Source organism: Dermacentor variabilis, chromosome 2 (assembly GCF_050947875.1).
Source record: "Dermacentor variabilis isolate Ectoservices chromosome 2, ASM5094787v1, whole genome shotgun sequence".
In the NCBI taxonomy this organism is placed as follows: Eukaryota; Metazoa; Arthropoda; class Arachnida; order Ixodida; family Ixodidae; genus Dermacentor; species Dermacentor variabilis.
Window position 1 is genome coordinate 101,370,216 of NC_134569.1, and position 23,767 is coordinate 101,393,982.

General features: G+C 47.8%; 1 protein-coding gene across 1 annotated transcript; it reads right to left on the reverse strand.

Moving 5' to 3' along the window:
• Positions 1-16,919: 16,919 nt before the first annotated feature.
• On the reverse strand, positions 16,920-18,650 carry LOC142570385 (solute carrier family 22 member 7-like). The gene has a single exon (XM_075678773.1). It carries the CDS (start codon positions 18,648-18,650, stop codon positions 16,920-16,922), a length of 1,731 nt encoding a protein of 576 aa, XP_075534888.1.
• Between the last annotated feature and the right edge of the window lie 5,117 nt (positions 18,651-23,767).

The window sequence follows — 23,767 nt, forward strand, 5'->3', positions numbered from 1 at the left end:
AATTGAGAGGGATCTCACATACGACACCTGCTGTCCATGCTAAACGCTTGTTCTTTTCTAGATGCTTCTCACCACACGTGCCTTGTTCCGAATGGCCCCTTCCGACCATTTTGCACAGTTTGGAAAGTTTGCAAGGAGCAGAAAATACGATGCCGATACCATATTTGCCTGAAATTTTCTTGATCTTATGCGAAATCTTATGCAGGTAACGAACAAATGCATATTTTTTCTATTCCAATGTTTTTATTCCAACCTCCTGATGTCAAATTTGCGTAACCGCCGATGCAAGCCTCGGGCGGTCACCCGCAGGGTTGTCTGAACAAACCAATCAAATGCTCATCTCGTTAATAGGCGCTCACTTTTGTTTGCTTGAAAAACGAATAGCATTGCTTGCACTGAGCGGCTTGTCTTATCTAATTGGCCCACAAGAGGCGAGGAGCATGCTCAAGTGGCGAGGGATTCGATGGGGCCGAGCCACTGCACTGAATATCGATAACTGGATGAAGAGGGTAGCGCTGGCGTCTGCGATTGGTCCCCTTTCTGTTACTTAGCATGCGGTGGCTCGTCGACGTTCGCGGCGGCATGCAACGGAAGCTTAAGAATGACCCTAAAACGGATCCTCAGCAAAGAAGGGTTGGCAGAACGAGGTCGTAAACGTGCCGAAAGTTCTCGAAAACGTTACACGGCCACGCAAAAAGTTTTATTACACGCAAATAAACCCATGCTCTCCGGCAGGGGCGAGTAGCCAGTGCCGGAGCAATCAGCGGTAGCCATCTTTTATTCCTTTAGGAGAGGGGCAGCCTGCAGCTATTCGGAAGGAAATTCAGTTTTGTTCGACATATTAACGCATTTTTAACGCGTACGCGTTACTTTGACGCGGTAAGCTCTTGCGGTTTTGAGACGTCGCGTGAGAGGCAGGTGAAGTGGGTGCAGCCCGAAAACCTTTGACCAATAGCCGAGGGCTAACAGCAAAGACGCGTCGAATAAGAAATAACTATTCTTGTTTTGTTCGGTCAAATTATGCATAATCAGTGTGTACACGTCATATCAGATGGAGAGCTATCGCGGTTTTCGTGACGTCGCGTGACAGACAGGTGAAGTGGGGGTGGTCAAAAAAAAGTTTATGGCCAATCGCGGTGGGCTGATTGCAGAATTGGAATAGAAAAGTTTGGAATATTTACGTTATAGCAACCCTGTTTTCTCTCTTCCGGAGCTTCTTCCCAAGGGGTTCAGCAACCACTCTTAATAGTGTACTCAGATAACCTGCCCTTTCCAATCGCTCCACTTGAAAGGCAAAACTATAGCATGCAACTTACGAACGCATGATTTTAAAAGCACTGATCTCAGTCAGGCAGGAGCTAAACCCCTCCTTATCACCTTAGAATGGGAAGAGTCGAACGGTAGCAAGGCTTTTCTCGACCTGGGTCGAAAGAGGCCTCCTTCCACGAGTGGTTTTGTCGCCTTTCAGGTTTCTGATCTTGGGTTGTTGTTTATTTATTTATTTATTTATTTATTTAACATACCCTCAGGGCCATTACGGCATTATTAGCGGCGAAAATTTGGAGTGGCGCCCTCTAGCGAGTGACGTCACGGAGAGGACGCCGCTCGCTGCGGCTCGCTCGGCTGCCGCGCTCGCTCGTTCCCTTCGTGTGTGCCTGGGGTATGGGTGGCCGTACTTGTATGCCGGCTTCTTTCTGCTACCATGCCTGAACTACAGTTCCTTCTTCAAAACAGCGTGAGTCAAGAAAACTTCCGGCTTGGATATCGCAAGCTATGTAGCGTTGAAGCGGTCTACTGGTTTTACAATGCATATATGCGCCGTGTCTGTCTATGAATTTTGCGTAAAAGAATGTCTGGAAATTCTACACGCGAAGTTGTGTATGATGCTTCGCTAAACACTTAACATTCCCTTAGTATTTAGCTATATCACACAGTGCATTTTACATGGAAGAAAATTCTCGGTAATTGGCGTCAGCATGTTATCCGTGTTAGAAAGGCACTGCCCAGCGAAGCTGTCATCGTGATTCTTATTACTCTAGTAAGTTGTTCTAGTCAAATATGGCCTTTTATTAATGCGTAAAAGAATGATTTAGGCGATCATTTCTTATAAAAAAAAGTTTGCTACTACTTTCACCCCTCTCTGAAACAGGCCTCCAAAAAACGAATTGCTCATGGGTGCTAACACGACGGCGCGTCATGTAGAGTATTTACATAGTTAATTCACGAATACCATAGTAACTATCACCTGAGAGAAAAGTTATGGGGTTAAGATCGAGAGCGAATCAGTTACAAGCGATGAAATGTTTCATGGTGGCCCTCAGTAGCATTTATCGACAATGTGGCACACCCCTCACGCAACGGTAGCAACCAACTGTCGGCATGGCGAAGCAGTCATTGTTTGCGAAATCCATCAGTTCACTACAACTTCGAATTGAAACCATAAAGCATTTTTACAGCACAAATAGGAATGCCTAAAGTATTCTCGAAGTACTACATCGCAGCTTAGATCACTTGCCTAGAAAAGGACAATGGAAGCACCTTCTGCCTCACCATGTTTCGATCCAGCGTTGTGTAATTATATAAGCGGAGAAGTATTCGCTCCGTTGGTACATAAAAGAGAACCTCGAAAACCTCCATAAAGAAAACACCTCAAGCCTTACAAATTTCACTTGATTTTTGACCCTCCACCGGAGAATTATATCTTCAATATGTCCCATACTACTAATGATTGACGCTTTGACTTCTTTCTCGTTGCAGCCATACGGAATAGCCAAAAGGAATATTTCACTAAAAAATTTGGGCCGAGCAGCCTGTGTCAGTTCGCCAAACAGTTTCGTCATATATATTCCTCAAGCAGCAAACACCAGTAAACTTCTCAAGTGAGTTGAACGTGTAGTATGGGAAAGGGAATATTGGTACCTTCGTTTTCGTATTCTGCAAATAGCTGTAAGCCTTTATTAGCTTTACTTCAAATTACCGCAACTTAAAATAAACACGTGAAGAACCGTCTAATGTTGAGAAGCAGTTAAAAAAGTAAGTGGGCTTGTGGAATCTAAACGGCAGTGTTAAGTCCTCGCGTTAGTGCCGAGTGTTTGTGAAGAAATGCAAAAATTCGATATCATGCCATGAACCACTCGTCGTAAGCACACTGGTTTTAGCGGAATAAAATCAAGGTAACTGTTCTAGAAGTCATATATAGCCAGCGTTTGTGACATACTTTTTACACCATGGCAGCTATGGTTGCATAACTGGATTCTTATATGCTTTGTTTTTGCGGTTGTCGATCCGCGCATGAAAAACCAGCAACGGGCTGGTCTGCGCTCCTTCGGCTGGCACTGTAGCGATGCCTTTGAGAGCTGCATTGCCGCCTAAGAAATAAGCTCTTTAAATAAATTTTCGCGAATGAAGACGTAAAAAAATATTTGAGACGACCGCCATAAGTATACAAGCAGAGCGAACGAGGGCGAACAAACGAAAACCCTGCAGAAAGCACCCGGACAACACCCGAACTGCAGCAGACGACAGGCGCGAGTCCGTGCCCTGACGTCACGCGAGCGGCGCTCGCAGCGCCCCTGTAGGTCGTTCTCGGGGCTAACAGAGAGCAGTAGTTACAAGTAAAACGGGTAAATTCACCAAACAGGAGTTAATAAAGCAAAAAGTATATATATATATATATATATATATATATATATATATATATATATATATATATATATATATATATATATACAACAATGTGTCATTCAGTTTTTGCTCACGTTCAGGTTTTTCACTTCCACGTGTATGTGGTCGTTTTTAATCTTCCGAGAAGATCTTGTTATCTAATTTCTTTTTGGTCTTTATTTCATTTCGGTTAATATTTGGTTGTCGGGTTACACGTGCCATCCTCAATAAAATCCGCGCTGCTTTTCAATAAAAATTCCGTTGCAAGTACCGCCCTGTGCTGTCGTTTCCCTCCATTCCGTGTCTGTAGCAGTTTTATTCACAATGTCTCACCAAATGGCCTACAATTTTACCCTGCTAAACCACGCGCAGACTTCGGCCAGGGGTCAAGATCTTCTGATTGAGCGGCATAAAACAAGTTATCACTCCCTTACCTCTACCATGGTCCCATCTAGCGGTAACAAGTGTTGCCTGAAACGAGTACCTACCGCTTACTGGTTCGGAGCTGCACATTGACGTGCCCGCTTCTGCCAGAGCCGGCTGAGCGCTTGGCCCGAGCGTGGCCTCTAGTCATCCGTTCGGGTCGGTAATAGACAGGCTCGTAGCGCCGCACGAACAAGTTTAGCCGCTGCCCTGAGTACAAGATAAACAAATATACGGGCCATGTAGTTGTTCTTCGTTGAGGACAATCCACGCGTACTATACGATTCCCTCGAGTGACTAACCTTTTCTGAATGCTTGATGCATATTTAGAGGAAGGTATGCCGTGCCTCCAGTTTACACGCGTAGAAGACGCAAAGTTCCAATCTCTGTGATTTCATGTCCGATTGCACATACATCGCATAAGACATGTAAGTGCAGCAATGCGTACAAGGCTAAGCTAGCCCTGTAAAGATGACCGTGCCCATTTCCCTGAGCACACCCTCACTCACGCCCAGCGGAGTTCAGCGAACGCGTTTGTCGGAGTGGTGCTAAACTCCGCATGAACCTCGCATTTGCCGAGAAAAGCAGCGCTTACCTTGGTCGTCTGCAAGGACACAAGCCAGGAAAAATACGGCTATAGGAATCCACATGCTTACACTTCACAGCGATGTCTGCGATGTCTTTTTCGTTCTAAGCAATGGCGTTCCTAAGCAATGGCGCTTACCCACTGCAGGAGATTGGGTAGACAGCAGGGTCTGTTGATGTGGAACGAAACTTTAGTACTAGATTCAGCTTTCGTGATACGGTCCCTCGGAGCCTTATGGACTCTCAGGGACCGTATCACTTGAGCAGGTTGCTCCTTCGACGGCAAGCGAAAGTATAGCAGTTAAAGCTGCCTTGCGGAAATGTAAATATTCTTCTGCGCAACCGGTAGCGATAATATCTGACTGTAAGGAAGCCCTCTATAGGCACTCTGTCGATGATTTTTGCAGTACATTTGCCTAAGGCGGTCCTTAAGCAGCACCAAGTATTTACGCCGTTTGGTATTTCACGTGGTCTTTCAGTGGCTTCCACGGCACATCGGCGTGACCGGAAAAAATGAAGATGCAGAATGTCATGCGTGCCAATCACTAACGTACAGACCGACAGTAAGAGTACCACAAGACATCCAACGATTGTCAAAGACGGCAGTTGTGAACCATTTCCGCTCATTGGGGTCGCCAGCACATGAGTCCTGCTTGCCCATGGGACTTGGCCGATCAGAAGCCTTCTTATTACACCGCGTTCGCTGTGTAATAAAAACTATGACGAGAACTATGGAGGTTACTGCGCGAATCTGACTAACAGCGTGAGAATCTTTCAGGTGGTGTAGCCACGCGAGCAGGAGCCTCGGAGGAACGGGGCTCACTCGTCTGGATTCGATTCAAGACTGAGTGTTTATCTTACTAGAGACATAGGGTGGCGGTGAAGTACACGTTTACAAAAAGAAAAAGAACAAGGAAAACACAAAATCCAAGTCATCTGTTTGCCGCACCGACGCTTCCATCTTTCTCCGAGGCGCCGGCAATCTACACTGCGGCAATGGGACAGCTTGCCCAAAACACGGCCGAACGAATCAGATTGAGGGTCGAGGCGCAGGCCGGGATCCCAGCTACTGGCCCAGCGGGGCTTCTTTCGTGCGTTCACTGGCTCTTTTTCTTTGCGCGGTGCGTCTTCGGGCGTCTAAACACGGGTGCAGCAAACGCATGACCACTCGCAATTCTCTGAACATTCGCACCCGGTCAGCGAGAACACCGGTGCGGCGACACAAAAGACTGTTGCGCTCACCAAAGTGTTCGTTCTGCTACACGCATGGTGACATAAAACGCTATTTGCTGGACTACCCTGAATTTGTGGAAGAGCACAGAACTCTACTTGACGAACTGAAACATGAAGTCTGTCCGAGCGCTATCGCGGAGGAATCAATCCTCCCACACGGACACTGAATGTTTAGGGTAAATGCGTTTCGCCACCGCCACCGCCTCAAGTTTTTTCCAAAGGCACTGCCCTTTTCAAAACGTGGTGAAGTTTAGCAAGTAAGGCTAAACTTTACCGCTCGCTTATGAAGTTGATAGCTCCATATGATATGAAGTGAACTGTGTACGCTGTGATAAACTGCTTGTTGATATGTACGTTTATCCTCGCACGGTAAAAGGAAACGCTCGGACGGAGCAGGCATGTCTTTCCAAGGCTAGATCCGCCTGTGGCTTGCGCCATCCTCCTCCTCCTCCTCCTCCTCCTTTTTCTCCTTCTCGCGCCGGCGGTTCTAAATTAATTTTTTGGTGAATAATATCTTAACGAGACTAAAACTTAAGTTATATATGTATTGGTGATCATAAGTTATAATTATACTTTTTTTTGAAATGCGCATATCAAATAAATTTTGAGGAATGATAACTTCAACGACGAAAAAAAAAAGTACACGGGACAATTCTATAGAAGGTCGAGGTGTATATATCCACCTCCTAGCCCGAAATCGGACAGGTCTCAGGCAGTTGACCGGAGGCGCCTTCAAACCAGAATTTACACGAACCCCGTACATGTTAACTGCGTGCTTCCGGAATTATACCCTGATGCCAAATGTAAATCATGCTATAGAGGAGCCACCCTAGAGCGTATACTCTGAGATTGTGAAATAGCTGAGAGGAGAATTGCAGTACCCCCGGATGACCTAGAGGCGCGGCGGAGAGCCGCACTGACTTGCTCCCATCTTCAGGACCAACAATGGGCCATCCAGCAAGCCCGGGAAGCTACCGAGAGACAGCTTCTCTCTGCTGCAGCCAGCGCGGCCTGGACCCAGGCCATCGATTGCAGGTTATTTAATAAGGTTGTCACACACACACGCAGACACACACACATGCACTTTCGAAGATTTACTATTATAGTGCTTTTGTGTCACGCATAAATTATGTATAGAAATATAAGCGCTCATGCGACTGAAGACCAGCAAAGGCGCCCTAAAGAAGAGAATGCCCGGCAATATTAACGAGCGATCCCCCCCTTTCCCAGCTAATCTGGCGGCACGAAGCTTCTAAAGATTTACTTTGTGGTAGAAATTCTAGAAATTCAAATGAAGTAAGTTTATAACGGAAATGACAAATGGAAAACACCACTCATAAGAGATTTCTTCTTTTACCTTCTTTTCTAATTACTTCCGGGCTCCCCAAGCTCGTGGACGTGAGCCTTTCTTTCAGAGCGACGATTTTTATATGGACGCCCTGGCTGCATCCACGGCCTCTGAGTAAATGTAACGGCTTTGTGAGCTATGGGCAATTGAGCAACAGCGAAGTGCTCCTTTGAATTCCTGAACTTCAATTTCACTCCAACATGCTGTTGTTATAGCAAATTGTTGCTTATACAGCTTAGTTGTAAAACAGGCTCAAAAACAAAGCAATATTTCCGGTCGGCACATTCCCTCACTCTGCCTTTTTAGTGAGGACAAAGATTACAGCGTAGCAATCGTCCATGAAGTGGCGGTTGCAATTGGCGCGTCGGTAAATGAGACAATCCACAAATGAAGTTGCACCGGCATGTAAACAGGTAAGTAATGATAGCGGCCAACAGTGAAAGGCCTAATAAAAACAGTAAAATCCACCCACCCACCCCTACTCGTATCCCGCGTACTTACATTCTGTCTACAACTGCTACCTTGACAAACAGTTTAGAATCGCCATGTGAAAAAGTGAAGAGTGGACAACCTGTCCCTGTTTCCGCTGTGTACTTCGCAAAAAACCGCAACATTACGCCACATCCCCCCGCATGTTCAAATAATCCGTGCACCACATCTTCAACACTGTCTTGCCTTCAGCAGTATCGACAAATTCGCATTGATCCGCGCGCTTATACGGAGAAAGCGGATAAACTTGGGAACAAAAGTGTTGTGCGACCGAAATCTCTTGGCTCGCCGTAGGCGTGCGCCAAGCGAATGTCTAGAGAAGGTACGTCCCTATAGGCACCGGGCGACTGTCGGAGGGCGCCAGCGGTGCGCCAGCGATGGATGCGTGGAGGGATGCTATTAGCGTCCCCTTTGGAACGAGGTGGTGGGTTGCGCCACCAATCCCTTCTTATTATATTGCCTAATGTCCTACATATGCTAAAAATTAAAAGAAAAAAGAAAAACCTCCACAATGAATTCCCATCACCCAACTTTATGGAACCCTATAGGGAACTTTGTTTTTGTACGACTCCTTTCTTTGTCGTTTCCCTACTTTTCTTCCACCAATCTTCCCATTAATCTCTATTGCTGACATGTTTACTTTCCCTCTGCTCTCGCTGAGCTCAAGGGCTTCAAGGAAGCCAGAGGTGTCTATATAGACCGCTGGACACGTATCTTCACGTTCTAATAACGCATGCTCCATCGTTCCCCTAGCTTTACCGCAGTAAGCACATGCTTCTTCTTCCTTGTTTTATCTCGCTTTATAAGTTCGTGTTCTAAGGCATCCTGATTTCGCTTCGAAAAATAATGAGGGGCGCTATAACGTAAAACTGTTCCAAACTTTTGTATTCACTTTCTGCTATCAGCCCTCCACGATTAGTCAAAAACTTTTTTCAACCACCCCCGCTTCACCTGTCTGTCACGCGACGTCACGAAAACCTCGATAGCTCCCCATCTGATATGATGTGTACACACTGATTATGCATGATTTGACAGAAAAAAGAAAAACAGTTATTTCTGATTCGACCCCTTTTCACCATTAGCCCTCGGTTATTGATAAAAAGTTTTCTGGCTGCACCCACTTCACCTGCCTGTCACGCGACGTCACAAAACCGCGAAAACTCACCGCGTCAAAGTGACGTGTACGCATTCAAGCCGAACAAAACTGAATTTTCTTCTGAATAGCCGCAGGCTGCCCCGTTCCGAAAAGAATAAAAGATGGCTGCCGCCGATCGCTCATGCTCTAGCTACTTGCACCTGCCGGATAGCATGGGTGTATTTGCGTATAATAAAACTTCTTGAATGGCCGTGTAACGCTTTCGAGCACGTTCGGCACGTTTACCACATCATTCTTCCAACTCTCCTTTGCTGAGGGTCAGTTTTAGCGTCATTCTTATGCTTCCGTTGCATGCCGCCGCGATTTTCGACCAGCCACCACAAGCTAAGTAAGGGAAAGCCGACCAATCGCAGGCGCCGGCACCACCCTCTTCATCCGGTTAGCGATTTTCAGTGCACTGGCTCGGCCCCAGCGGATCGCTCTCCACTTGAGCTTTCTCCTCGCCTTTTGTCAGCCAATTAAATACGACAAGCCGCTCAGTGTAGGCAATGTTACTCGGTTTTTTTTTTTGGTTTTTTTTTTCGGGAGCAACCAAAGTGACCTCCTATAAACGAGGACCCGCCGTGGTTGCTCAGTGGCTATGGTGTTAGGCTGCTGAGCACGAGGTCGCGGGATCGAATCCCGGCCACGGCGGCCGCATTTCGATGGGGGCGAAATGCGAAAACACCCGTGTACTTAGATTTAGGTGTACGTTAAAGAACCCCAAGTGGTCTAAATTTCCGGAGTCCTCCACTACGGCGTGCCTCATAATCAGAAAGTGGTTTTGGCACGTAAAACCCCATATATTATTATTATTATAAACGAGGAGAGTGTTTCATTGGTCTGTACAGACAACCCTGCAGGTGACCGCCCGGTGCTTGCGTCGGTGGTTATGCAAATTCGACGTCAGTAGATTGGAATAGAAACATGTTGAAATACTTTTACGTTTTAGGGCCCGAGCTTTCCTTTGAGTTATCATAAGTTGCTTCCTTCCCGATTTTGTTTTTTCATCTTAAGTAATTACTCATGGCAGGTTTCTTTTCCATTGCCGCCACCCGTGAGATTATTTCAGCCTCTCTGACTTTCAGCTTGACATTTTTGTGGCTGTGTTGCCCACCCTACAGGCCACATACTTGCTGGTAAGCTTCCTAGTTCTTTTCCTCCACTGTGAATCGATGTTTTTCCTGTACAGATACCTGAACACTCTCCCAGCCCATTTACTTTCTTCCATATTCCTCAGCGGTTCTTCATACTCACTTTTACTGCGAGCTTCCCTCACTTCAAAAGTAGTCCAGCCCATATCACCCTGCACAGCTTCATTTGTAGTCTTCCCGTGAGCGCCCATTGCCCGGCGACCCACTGACCTTTGCTTCCCATCGAGTCCTGATTGTACCCCTGATTTAAAGCAAACAACCGCATTTCCACAAGTAAGTCCTGGCACCATTACACCTTTCCACATACCTCGGAAGACCTCGTACCTATTGTATCCCCACAGCGCTCTGTGCTTCATTATGGTTGCATTTCTCTTCCCCTTCACTGTTATTGTTTTTTCCTGTGTTTCCATATATATATTGAATTCGTTTATCCATATACCAAGGTATTTATATTATGTTACCGAGGTATTTCCTGGCCCTGTATCTCCACTGTCTGTTCACTGTTTTCATTGAATACAATGAAACTTAATTTTTTAACACTAAATCTCAGACCCAGATTCTAACCTTCATGTCCAAAGATATTAGCTAGATGTTGCCTATCACTTCGCTTATTAGCTAGCAACAAAACGTCGTCCGCATAAAACAAACCTGAAAGGTGCTGCTTTGCTACAATACCCGCCTGTTTGTATGATCGATTAAACCGGATATTGCTTCCCTCTAGCGCCTTTTCCATCCTTACCATGTATATTATAAATAGCGGAAAAGATAGAAGCCCCCCCACCCCCTCCCCGTCTCAGTCACTTGTCGATATCAGCATGCTCCTCGCTTCTTATCCCTTGCCATTCATCGCAAACTGTATTTTCTAGGTAAACCTCTCTCAAAAGCTATATACAGTGATTGCCTATGCATTCCCCTTCTAGAATAACCCATAATATGTTTCGGTTTACGTTCCCATATGCTCCGGTAATGTCCATAAAAGCCACATATAGCGGCCCCTTTTCTTCTCTGGATATTTCAATACAGTGAGTAAGGACAAATAACCTATCATCGAGACGCCTACCGATTCTGAAGCCATTCTGAACTTCTCCAAATACACCATTATTCTCTGTCCATGCTTGCAACTTTAATTTAATCCCCTGCATTGCTAACCTGTATATTACCTATGTAATCGCCCGCGGTCTATATGAGTGAATACTACCCGCCGTGGTTGCTCAGTGGCTATGGTGTTGGGCTGCTGAGCACGAGGTCGCGGGATCGAATCCCGGCCACGGCGGCCGCATTTCGATGGGGGCGAAATGCGAGAACTCCCGTGTGCTTAGATTTAGGTGCACGTTAAAGAACCCCAGGTGGTCAAAATTTCCGGAGTCCTCAACTACGGCGTGCCTCATAATCAGAAAGTGGTTTTGGCACGTAAAACCCCAAATATTATTATGAGTGAATACTGTATTTTCCCCTTTTATGAATTAAGTTTATTCTACTATGTCACCAACTGTCTGGTATTCGTCTATCTTTAAAGTTTTTGATGGTACTGCTTTCAATAGAGCTTCCTTACTTTTTGGTTCTAGTTCATTAATCAGCCTAACAGGAACCTCGTTTAGCCCTGTGGCAGTGCGCTTCGGAATTTTCTCGTCGACTTCTTTCGAGTTGAAATTTGTCAGCACCATGTCTTTTTTCATCTAGTTCTCTTTCATGCTGTATTTTTCCTTGGATAGATTCAGCTGTTATATTTATGATGTAATTTAATGCCGCGTACCTTTCCAGTTTGTTTCCATCTTCGTCTAGGATATGTTGTATTGTTCCAGACTTCCTGCCTTATATGTTTATGTGGTTCCAAAATAGTCTAGGTGTGGTCTTCTTTTTCGCACGTATTTCTGACAACCAACGTTCACTGTCAGCTTTTATCTTTGCTTGAACCAGTATTTGAACCATAAACGTTTTCTCCCGTTACATTTCCCATTTTCTGGCTACTTCATCCTGCGGTAACTGCCATTTTTTTTGCCCACCTGTGCTCTCTTGATCCTTTCTGTGGTTCGGCGATAGCTTCTCGTATCTCCCTGTTCCACCAGCTTTTCGGTTTCTTTTTACTTGCAAACGTAACTGGCCAGCTCTTCAAATCGGCGGTGTCTGTCTGAGGCCGCGAAGCAAGCGAACGGGGAAGGCGCGTGGAGGTGAAGAGAATTTCGCGCCGGGAAAAATACGAAGGAGCGCGCTCAGCGTGCGGCAACGTACCGCTTCCTAGAGGCTCCGGGACATGAACGTTTGAGTGCAGTGGGGCCGTGCGGGGGCCCAAGGACCTGCGTGTCCGCAACTCCCCTGTGTGCAATAAAGTTATCACCACCACCACCTTCCTGGAGGAATGTGTAGATAACGTTGAGCGAAGTGGGGATGGAGAAACGAAGCGAAGCGTCACGGAGGAGGAAGGTGGGCGGATGCGCGCTGGGTTGGCCTCCTGCGCAGTTGCTTCAGGTTTTCTTTGCCTTGCGTACGTTCTTAATTCGTCTCGTGGTAACATCGTCCGCGCGCGTCATACGCTGTGTGTGCGAGTGAAAGCATGCGATGGTGAGTCAAATATGGGGGCTAAATCGAGCGTACGCAACGGGAGGAAGCGCATCATGGCATCAGAGGTGGGGAGGGGGGAAGTCGTAGTACTTCGGCCTCGCGCGGTCTCGTGGGCTTTATCTGGAAAGTGATCTGCTTTGGGGGCACAGTCGAGGTGGGCCGACGGCTCCTAGCTTTGCGCACGCTGTGTTCTCACCACTCAGTTTGTGTTGAAGCGTTAGACAGCACGAAGGTCACTTCGCTCGCTGCTACTGCCGCGATTCCTCACGCCAGCGTTTTGACAGCGAGTGTCCGCGGTGTTGCATCTGGGTCGCAAGCCCCAAGGGTAGCGTTCGCCTGGCGGCCTGGGGCACAGCTGGAAGCATCCGAAGGTCCTGGCAAAGGACCTTCGGATCGCAAAAGAGCGGAAAAGCATCGCAAAAGAGCGGCCGGTCAGGTCGACCGAAGTGGAGAGACGGGAGAGCACGTTACTCGACGGAAGAATTCGAAGCCTCTCTTGGCGTCCGGGGGCAGCTGCTTTTATACTCTCGGAGTCGAGGGCAAGAAGGAACGGCTCGGGATGAGGCGCACGTGACGGCGGCGCCCGGACACGTTGAGACGAGAAGTGACGCATCTGCCGGGCCGGCGCCGCTCAGACCTCCTCGCTTCACAGTTGGGGAGCTCCTCTCCCCGGCTGCCGCGCTTTGACAAGCGTGGGTACCAACATGTACACAAACACACACACACACACACACACACACACACGAAGACACGTGGCACTGAAACATGCCTGGACGCGCTTGGCACGAAGCGTTGCGGCAGCGCTAAACGGGCCAAAATGTCCGCCGCTTTGAACGAAGCCCCGGCGTCCGTTGCATCCGCGCCGGCTATGCCGCGCGTCGTAGGCGAAACGTAACAGCGGTAGTCCAGTGTGCAGTTTTCACGTTTGCCTTTGTGCGCTGACATCATGCTAGGTACTCTTGATGGTAAGCGAATGTTTACAACGGGGCGTTTTACTCTAATGGCTGCTACATATGGCGCGCCCGCGCAAGCCCTCTCTCGAATACGATATGCGATGCGCACAATGTCGGCGTAAAGGCGCACCGACGGCTAATAGCGTCGTGTGCACTATAGCACCCATACGCTTTCACGTCACCCGCGTAACGATGGGAAACGTCACTGCAACTTTTTCCTTTCCAGCGAACATGCTGCTTCTGTTTCTGTATTTCGGCCGTAATAACACTCATAAACTCAATATATGCCCACTTTTGCTTGGCCATTTGCCAAGTTCTTCCTCGACTCTCGTGACTATATTTGTTATTGGTTCAGCGTTCAAATGTGGAGTGGTCATTCTTCGCTCCTCGCTCTCTTTGCCAACTACATATCCCATTCCGAAAAGGGTGCGTGTATGGTCACTCCCTATGGTGCTATACCCTTCCTTGTCAATCACTATTTCTCTCAGTTTATCATAAGTTCCTTCTGTCGTCAAACAGTAATCAATCGTCGATTGCTAGTTTCCAACTTATCAGGGGATCGGCCCATCATACTTGGGCCCTGTATTCACAATAACGAGGTTATGTTTCTCACGAAGATCTAGCATTTATTTCTCATTGTTTTCAGTATAGCCATCTAGATCCTGTATGTGGGTATTCATGTGTCCTAATAGGGTACTTTCGACGTCGTTCACGAAGCCCTTAATAACAGCACTTAGGTATTCTACTAATTCTTGATTCTTTTCTCTACAAGCATTTCCGATCCACAAATACGTTACGCCCAGTTAAGCTTTCTTTCAAGTCATTGTGCATGATAACCAAATATGCTCTTGACATTTTTTAATTTACTCTTTTCCATTTGGCTCCCTGATGGATGAGCATTCCGACTCCCCTCCCTTTCTTTCCAATTTAGTTTTGTTGCACCCTTTCACAACATAATTCGCAATCACTGGCGGCTGTTCCGAGTCTCTATTTGTGGTGCGTTTCGGTCCCGGCATACATCCCTATTTGTTCTATATTTAACTGCTCCTCAATTTTTAACCACTTTTCCTTTCTTCTACCACCCTGCATGCTTATGTAGCATATTACATGGTGAGCTCTCTTTCTTGCTTTCCTCCTTTTTCTGTTATTGACGGCGATGCTGTTCTGAAGTTCTCCTATTCACCTTATTCAGTGCTACAGACTGCGGCCTCCTGAGCGCCCGTGGGCACTCCAAAAAAGCAACTGGGCGGCCAGCAAGTCGCCAGCCCGCTTCTGGTCCAAGCCTGTGAGGGAAGTGTATCTCGACTCCTTCAAGATACGAATGTGCTGGCGAACAGTCAAAACACGGGAATGAGAAGCGAACGACGAGACCGAAGGCGCTCACGGTGATTCCTGTGATTTCGCACTGCGGGTTTTAAGGCCTGGTGTACAGTAAAACGCGTTTTCGTGTGTCTGCTTTTGAGAAAAGTCGCCACTTGTAGCAGGCAGACGACCATTCATGGCATCAAGCAACATATTACGTAAAAAGCTAGTGCAAACTGCGACGTAAGTGCACCCCGCGAACAGAGCTCACCGCGGCAAGCTAGGATATGAAACTCCAGCAGTTATATTTCAGGTGTTGTTTTCCTGTGCGCGAGTTAACATTGTCGCTTATGTCATCATGTGAATAGGGGAAGAGCACAAAAATTACGGACAAATAAAGGAGACGTACGTCTCCCTTTGTTTCTTGAATCTTTTCGCCGATCACACATGTGTCGGTAAGTTCTCTTTGTCTGTCCCTTGTAATTGTTTTCATCTTTCCAATGCTTCGCGATCGTTAATGTCTTAGAAACCAGTCAAATCTTTATTCATAGTCCATTTCACACAGCTTCGCGCCGTCGGTGGCATTTGCATTCGCCGTCGATGCTCCGCAAACAGTCATAGGCCGGGCGCAACCAGAGTTGGGAAACGCGAGGAAAGTAAACATAGCAAAAAAGGAAGACTGATTCGTTGATAAGACGACAAAATGGCTGCGACAAAAGTAAGTGTTCGCCTTCGGCGCCAAAGCTACAGAGACGTTACATCTGCGGTGGCGAAGACATCCAATTCCCAAGGGATACGAAGGTCTTTCGTATGAAAGGCTCCTTTACTTATGTTAGAAAAAACTAGACCATAGCGAAGCAACATCGGAAATGTACAGTACTCCGAGACCGAAACGCGCTATTCGGACTATGCGGCTGCCACCGTTCCATCTTTTTGTTTTTTCGCCACAGGTGAGCTCTAGGTGGTTGCTACGGCACGAAATGCTGTCACAGTGCATCAAAAAGGTTCTCGTTATCACGGTATATAAAGAAGCACCAACTCGGTGTCCTTAGCGCTTACAGTCGGTGCAAAAAGCGCCAGCGACGATGAGCTTGGCGTATCGCTTTTCAATTGCTGAGCACTGTGCGTACACTGTTGGCCACACACTGCGTGTATCCCGCCTTTCCGCTGTTCTACGTGTTGAGGCCGCGATGAAAAACGATCGAAGTGAATGACCTAACGAGCTTCAGTCATATTTCACTAACTATTCGTGCACCCAAAAACGCAACACGTTTAGTCAGATCTAATTTCACGAGTTATTTCGGCAATGCAAAACAGAAAAAACCACGGAACGTATTAAGTCAACGAAGTTGGTGGCTGCGCCTGCTGCGCCCAGCGCGGCGGCCACACGAGTTTGGTTGTGAGGTTTATATTACATCACAGCATGGCCACAATCCACGATGCCAAATGCTTTATGTCGTAATTGCACTGTGTATTTCACGAAACGCGATATTCGCGAGGGCACTCAATATAGTAGCATTAGCAGGCTGCTCGCTTCAATTAAGCTCAAGAACGGCAGTAAAAAAGAAGCACGACGTGCATTAACTTTATGCTCAACCTCACCTTCTTTATTTACTAACATCACTTGTCAGGAAATTATACTACTTTATCAACTAAATAAACGAAGAGATGTATACAAGGGGACAAACACAGGTGCAAGAAGAGCCGCATAGCATAACCAGGCGTAAGAGCTTAATTTTCAGAGAATATTGGCGATAACGGAGCAACCCAAGGCAATTTACACAAGGAAGGAGAACAATACAATATGCTGTTGTCCACACTTTGCTGTCTGAAAACAAGACACCGTTTCTTCGAAAGTCCAAAACACAGACGAAATAGATAAAAAGAATTGTATATACAAAGTATATTACACGATTTCGCGTAAACTACCTGTAAACCATGACCACACAACGCATTGCAGTTCACGAGATTTAGGCGTTTGAGATTGCAGGTTTAAAGCTGTCTTTTGTAAAAAAGGTAGTGCAGCCAATACATAACGAAAACAGAAAAAACTATGTGAAACGTTTATCTCGTGTCTAGCGACGCGAACGTCGATGGCTGCGAGAGACAGTGCTACACTTGGAGTAGTCGGTACTAATCCTACTTCTGGACGTGTCGCGGAGCCCGGAGTCAAGCGTCTTCTTCATGTATTCCATGCTACGTTTCCTCACAGCCGACGCGGGCCGGTGTTCCATCTTGGTGCACTCTACCGAGGTAGCCTGCGGTAGGTCACTCTGGGCGAACATCGATGCCATAAGAAGAGTGCCGGCCACCGCGTGCCCAAGGTCAGCACGACTGAGCCCAAGGACCTCCAGCACTACCGTGGCACACACGGCGCCTAGGCGTCCACAGGCGAAGACCCAGCACACCGCCGTACCACGGATGGCTGTAGGGAAAAGCTCGAGAGTGTAGACGAAGCAAAGGACAGAGCCAGAGTAGAAGAGCGCCGTGGCCACCATGACCAGGGCCTGGCTCATAAGCCCGGCACCCGCGCCGACCGCTAGACTCAGTAGGCATTGAAGAATGCCGAGCACCGAAAACCACACATTCATTACAGTCAGTATGTTGAGCCTCGTGATTAGCAGGTGCATTATCGCGTAGCCTAACAGGTTCAGAGAGAATGACCCCAGAGTGTACCAGGGCGCATTTAGATTCCCAGTGGCGAACGACGGGATGAACACGGAGAACGTGATGGAGAAATAAGAAAGGCTCAAAATCAGAGCGCGCCGCCGCATGGCGTACCCACTGAGCATGTCCTGGTCGATGGAAGGCAGGCGAGCGGCGTTCCTGACCATCGCCGTCTTGACCTTGTCCAGTGTCAACGCCGTGTATTGGATGGGAAAGTGGTTGATCGCGGCCGCACTCATCATAACCGCCTCCGCAGCATAGAAATGAGCCTTTGCGACCAGCCAGCGGGGTGACTCGAAGACGACGCAGAAGGCCGGCAGCACGAGCACGGTCGGAAATGTAAACACCACGTGCTTCAGCATCCAACCGAGCTTGACTGTTGCGACGGTGGCATACCACATGTCGGAAAGCAGAAGGCCCAGCGTTCCGGCAAAGATGATATGGAGCGGCCGGTTATTGTGCGTGGTAATCTCGAAGGCGGACAGGACAGTAATATTCATGAGTGCGGTGACGCTTCCCGAGCTGACAAACTTCACTGCCACGAACATCACGTAGCTTTTAGAAAGGCATGCGGCGACAGTGGAGACGATGAGTGCTACCGCGCATGTCAGGATCACGGGCAACCGACCTATGGCGTCGGCGAGCGATCCAGCGACGACTGTGAACAGGAAAGAGCCGAAGCTGTGGACCGCAATCATCAACGAGACGAGTATCCGCCTCTGACAGACGAGGTCCCAGTCACTCATGATGCTAGTGCGCGCCGGCTCGTCATCGTCGTCGAACACCCACTCACCGCAGGGAATCGTGTTGGGGGTACTGCCGTTTGGTTCCTCCGGATGCTCGTAGCGGCGACAGAGGCTTAATTCGCCATCTGCTTCTTTGGGGATTAACAAACTCCTCCATGCGACCGGAGAGCTGTTGTAATGCGGCGGCGGCGCCGGAAGCTTGCATCTGTATTTAACGTCTGTCATAATCAACTGGAGTACAAAGCCGTGGAGGTTCGCAAGGAAGGTAGCGATGGTGCAGAGCAGCAGCAGGCGCTTTTGGAAGGTGCCGTGGCCGAAGGCGTCGGCGCAGTCGAAGGACTCGCTGGTCAAAAGGTCCTTGGACAGCAGCCGTCGTGGCACCAGGATGTCCATTACTAAGATCTGCACAGTGCCTTCTTTGACGAAGGAGCAAGCAACAGCCAGTACAGTCGCTGGAAACGTTGCGTACGCTGGCGAGACAGCTTCTTCTTTGACACGTGAGAAGATGGCGCGCGGTCTCGTGGCATGGTGATGATGATCCCAAACGACGGCACACACCCACGTGGGTGAATTCGCCATAAAGCGGATGATACAACTATAAAAAAAGATGCGGAGGGATGGGAACAATAGCAGTACTACTAATAAAATGAGATTAGGCTTACAATATTTTGAAAAGGAGTTGACCACCATGAACAACATCGCTCATCTTCATCTATAGATATCAACATTGGGGGCGTCATGTTCCATTCTTTGGAGGGCCCCATAATACAAGGGCTGCCTTGCAAATGGTCGAGGGGCGTACTGTGTTTTTTTTTTTCACGTAAATATTTACGTACGAGAAAACGATTAAGAAGAATGTTTTGCTCCCAGCCATAACATTACAATATATAAGGAAAAAGACAGGGAATTAAGTGAAATCTGCAAAATGCAGAACTAAAGAAAGGCTTCATAACTGTAGGTCTATTTGATTCACCGTGCACTACGTGAACTGGTCACGGTGGTGGGGTCTACGTGCCGTCGTCGTGCATGGTGCAGTTCAGCAAGTGCAGCAGGCAGCAGCGCGATAGTAGCGCCCTCACCGAAACGAAGGTGAGAGTGCAGCTAACGTGCAAGCCTTCTGTTACAGTCGGTTACCTTCGAGCGTGCTGTGGAAAAATTCGGCACCACTGCTTTTCCGTTACGTTGCCTGTGAATCAGCGATGGTCTCCCTTTGAAGTGAATTGTGTAGTTTTAGGTGCCAATACCACGTTCCGATTATGAGGCATGCCGTAGTGGGAGACTCTGGGTTAATTTTGACCACCAGGGAATCATTAAAGCCCCCAATGCATCGCACACGGCCGTTTTTCACTTCGCCCCCTTTCAAATGCGGCCGCCGCGGCTGGGATTTGATCCCACCACCGCATGCTTGGCAGTGCAACACTATAAGCGCTAAGCCACCGTGGCGGATGGACTCCCTGTCCGCGGTCGTTGAATTCGCCATGAAAGTCGTTGACTCTGACAGTGAGGATGCACATTACGATGAACTTCGTAACGAGGATTGTATTGAATCTTGCGAGATAACACAATAATCACTGCCACGCTACTGTGAAGATGTTGTGAATAACAATTACGACTTTTAATTCAAGGATCACTTCCGTCTTTCGCGGTGCACGCTTGACGCACTTGTAGTCCGTTTTGAAGTCTCTTCCTTCTGTGCAAGTGCGATAGGAGGACGGCCCCGGAAAAGCGTTGAAAAAAAAGTATCTGGTGATTCTAACCCATTTTGACCATCAGTACTGCACGTATGCGCTGGCGGACAGTTTTGATGTCACCGACTGTTCTTTACAAGCATAGAAGGACAGGGCGTTAGCATTATTGAATGCACTGAGCACTGAAGTAATAGCGTAGCTGAACATGATTGTCGGCATTGATTTTTTATTATTCCATTCCGCCCTCATCGATTTTTGCGCTGATATTGTGCAGCTTGGCCTAACAGGTGGAAAATATCCACCCGTATTAGTCAAGAGGCAGCGGGCTCCATGCTACAGTTATATCGAGCCCTTTTTATCGGATTCCTACGCTATAGCTCTACCGTGCTTGCTGAAACATGCAAATCATATCTTCGCCGAACTTCAGAGTGTGCACGCACAGGCACTACGCGTTTGCCTAGGTCTTCCGCCGAGCGTCTCAGCAGCAGGAACGGTTATAATGGCTCAAGACCGTCTGATCACGACTTATATGAGCACTGACACGCTCAGGGCCCATATTCATCGTGTTTCACGGATGCAGTCAAGCTCTCTTGCCTGCCTGCCAATACGACGGCCACAGGCGTCATTCTCCAACGTGGTCAGTTTCCATTGTGCCTCCCTACCATCGGGCTTCACATCATCAGCACGTTCAACATCAGCTCGAAACGGCAGTTGTTCGGCAATTGGGCGCAGATATGCGCGAGTAGAGCAAGTTCGAGGCAAAGGGTACCGGCGGAACAGTCGATCAAAGTTGAATGCGCCGTAAGAAAGTCGAGTCCGAGGACTAGGTCATGGGGACAATTGGACAGCACTGCAAAAAGAACAAGAACGTGGCGGTCAGCTATACTTATACGGGAAGTGCACATTCCAGTGACGGCAACAGTGCTACCATCGGCCACGCGTACGGCTCCATAAGTAGGAAGCGCGAGAACCTTCCTCAGTCGACAACGGGGGTTACAACTCATTATGGACAACTGAGCTCCAGTATCTTTTAACGCCGTGAAATGGACACCGTCGACGTGAACATCAACAAGTTCTGGTTCGTTGGGAGCGTCAATGGAGGATTTCGACGTGACGAAGATAATGCAGTAATACCGTCATCGCGCTCGGTCGCGTATCCAGGTGCCAGCTTCGAAATGTTCTTGCAGCTTGCCATCTCTGTCCACCTGCAGCTTCTAGGGCAAGGATCATGTCTGCTTTCTCCTCATTGGAAAAAGGCATAACGAAAAGTATCGCACTGTAAGAGCTTATGCACGATAGTCTGTTTACCGCTGTCTGAAACTACCACTTACCACCACCCACACGTCCGTCAGTCGCTTTACGTAACGCAAGCGATAACGTTTGCTAGCTTCAATCGAAGAGCCAACGCTTGCGTCGCTGCCAATGTCTCTTTTTAAGTGGCAGCGCACCTATGTCTGTTTGAGCGTGGAACGCTTGTAAGCAGTGCATTCACGACGCGCAAACGGGTATGTCGCATAGGTTTTTTTTTTAATATTTCGCGGACATCCGCGGCAGGCGGAAAAACACTAATACTTAATAGATAGAAATACAGAAACCGTTTATTCGGACGTTTTACAAACCGTTCTGCAACTTTTTAATTGGAATTTTTTTCATAGCTTCGTTGCTTCAGAAGCTCGTTAATTAATCTTGACTAATTATCGAATTAATCAATATACAATAAGTAGCGGGACACACTGCATGCAAAAGGGAGCAACACGCATTTAGTCGCGTCGTCTTAGAGTGCATCGACATATTTTTAAACTCTGGCTAAAGTTAGCTGAAACACCCTGTATAATGCGTCGAACAAGGCAAATCAACATGTTGCTCGATAACAGATTCCCAGATCACAGAATACTTCTTCACCACATCCGTCTTCACCAGATCTGCCACTACGGACCTGAACAAAATGAAAGCTCCAGTTCATTTTCCCCATCAAGCTGACCATCTCCTTCGCCTCCTCTCCTGTTATTGGGGCGTTCTTGACCTTTGTGACTGTTCTGTAAGGTCAAACCTGCACAGTAAAGCACCGCATAAACACTGGCAATACACATCCGACCCACTGACGGCCCTACCGGGTATCTCCACGGAGATATCTCCATGGCAATCGGTGCTGCAGTTGAGCATCACATCATTAAAAAGGAGGTCGGCCAGATGTCGCCAAAGATATAATCGAGCCATCCTGCAGCCATGAGGTTTCTCCTGCGGTTCTTGTTAAAAAAGACAAAAATGCCACAATCAACTATCTTTACGCGCTGCTATACACAACCTATATGTCTAACGAACACGTTGTAGAATTCTGGGTGCCTGGGGAAAGAGGCATCGAGGGAAATGCGCTGGTATATGAAATGGCTAAAGCCATAGAATTGAAACTAGCAATTTGTGCAAAACAGTTCCTGCCACAGACCAGATGTTATGCCTACTTAAAAAGCTCAGGAGCTATTGGTAACAACTGTGAGACGTGGAAACCTTGAATGAGCTCCACGTCATTAAAAGCCAACTGCAAAGGAAGTTTAGAACGCGTAAAAGGCCCAGTTTCAGATAATGTAGACATGCAGTAGGCCTTGTGTAAGATCTTACGCTTGAAATGCAGGTTTCTATCTAGTCGTCTTCGTTCAACAGGAGGGCCTCAGTGCGTTCTGACTCCGGTCGAAGAAGAGTGCATTGGGGTGACCAAGCTGAATGTGCGGTATAGTCCGGCCTAACATGGACGCCATACACGTGTGGCGCAGTTGCGCTACATTGGCGAAAATTGGACACTCTACAGTCTAGTGTGGCTGGCGCGGGAACAGGACATGTGTTATCGCACCCCGGAGCAGCTGGAACCGGGTGTATCGTGCGCTGCCTTGACTGACCAGCAGCATGCAGTTCGGTTTCACTGAAGGGAGCGTGTTGCGTTTGCGCCTTCGACAAACAAAGAAGCACTCGCTCGCCGCGTTGCTGCGAGACAAGTTTAAAAAGTAGGTTAAATTTTAGCGGCCTAAGCACGGAAACTTTGCCTTCCACAGTGCAACGGAAATAGGAGTATCAGTGGCGCAGTGAACTAAAGCATGCCACCGAGAGGTGGCGCTAGCACAATCAAAACTAATATCATAATTCTTACGTAGTGAGCAAAATGGTCGCTACGGTAGCGGATCGTGGGGCTCGTCGCACTGCGGGCTGGCTGGTTTTGGGCACTTTGTTACTGTTTTCGGGGCGGTATTCGTGTGCACGTTGCTCTAACATGACTAAAGACGTCTTCATTATGTCGCCAGGTGATCGAGAGGTAGAAAACACTTTAAATAAGTAAGCTTACATTCTTTATTGTCAATGCTGAATTCAGGGTGCCTACCAACCGGGAAAACCTGGAATCGTCAGGGATTTCGAATAGTCTGGAAATGCTCAGAGAAATCTCAGGGAATTTTTGCTTCTATCAGGGAAAGTTAGCTGTAACCTTATTGAAAGGGAACAAAAGTCGCGATAATGCTGGCTCGCGTAAGAGATAGGAATCGTAACTAATCGTCTTTCGACATCGTGTCGTCGGTTGGAGGAGTTGCTAGTGTACAGTCAACGACCGGTGTTCTGGACGCCCGATAATTCGGACGGCTTCGCGACGCCATCACGTACCCCAGAGAGTAAATGTATAAGAACGTGTAAAATTTCGGAAGCAAGAACCCTTCGCTGTCCGATTTTCTGGCTTTTGCCGTCACTGCAGGTCCGAAACGGCATTAATCAGAGCTACCACAGTCGCCGATTTTATTACCTCGCCGCCTCGAACCAACGCTCTCGCACGCAGATCCGCTGCCA

Coding starts and splice junctions, on each gene's coding strand:
- LOC142570385 (XM_075678773.1), bottom strand. CDS start 18,650: ATGGACATCCTGGTGCCACGACGGCTGCTGTCCAAGGACCTTTTGACC.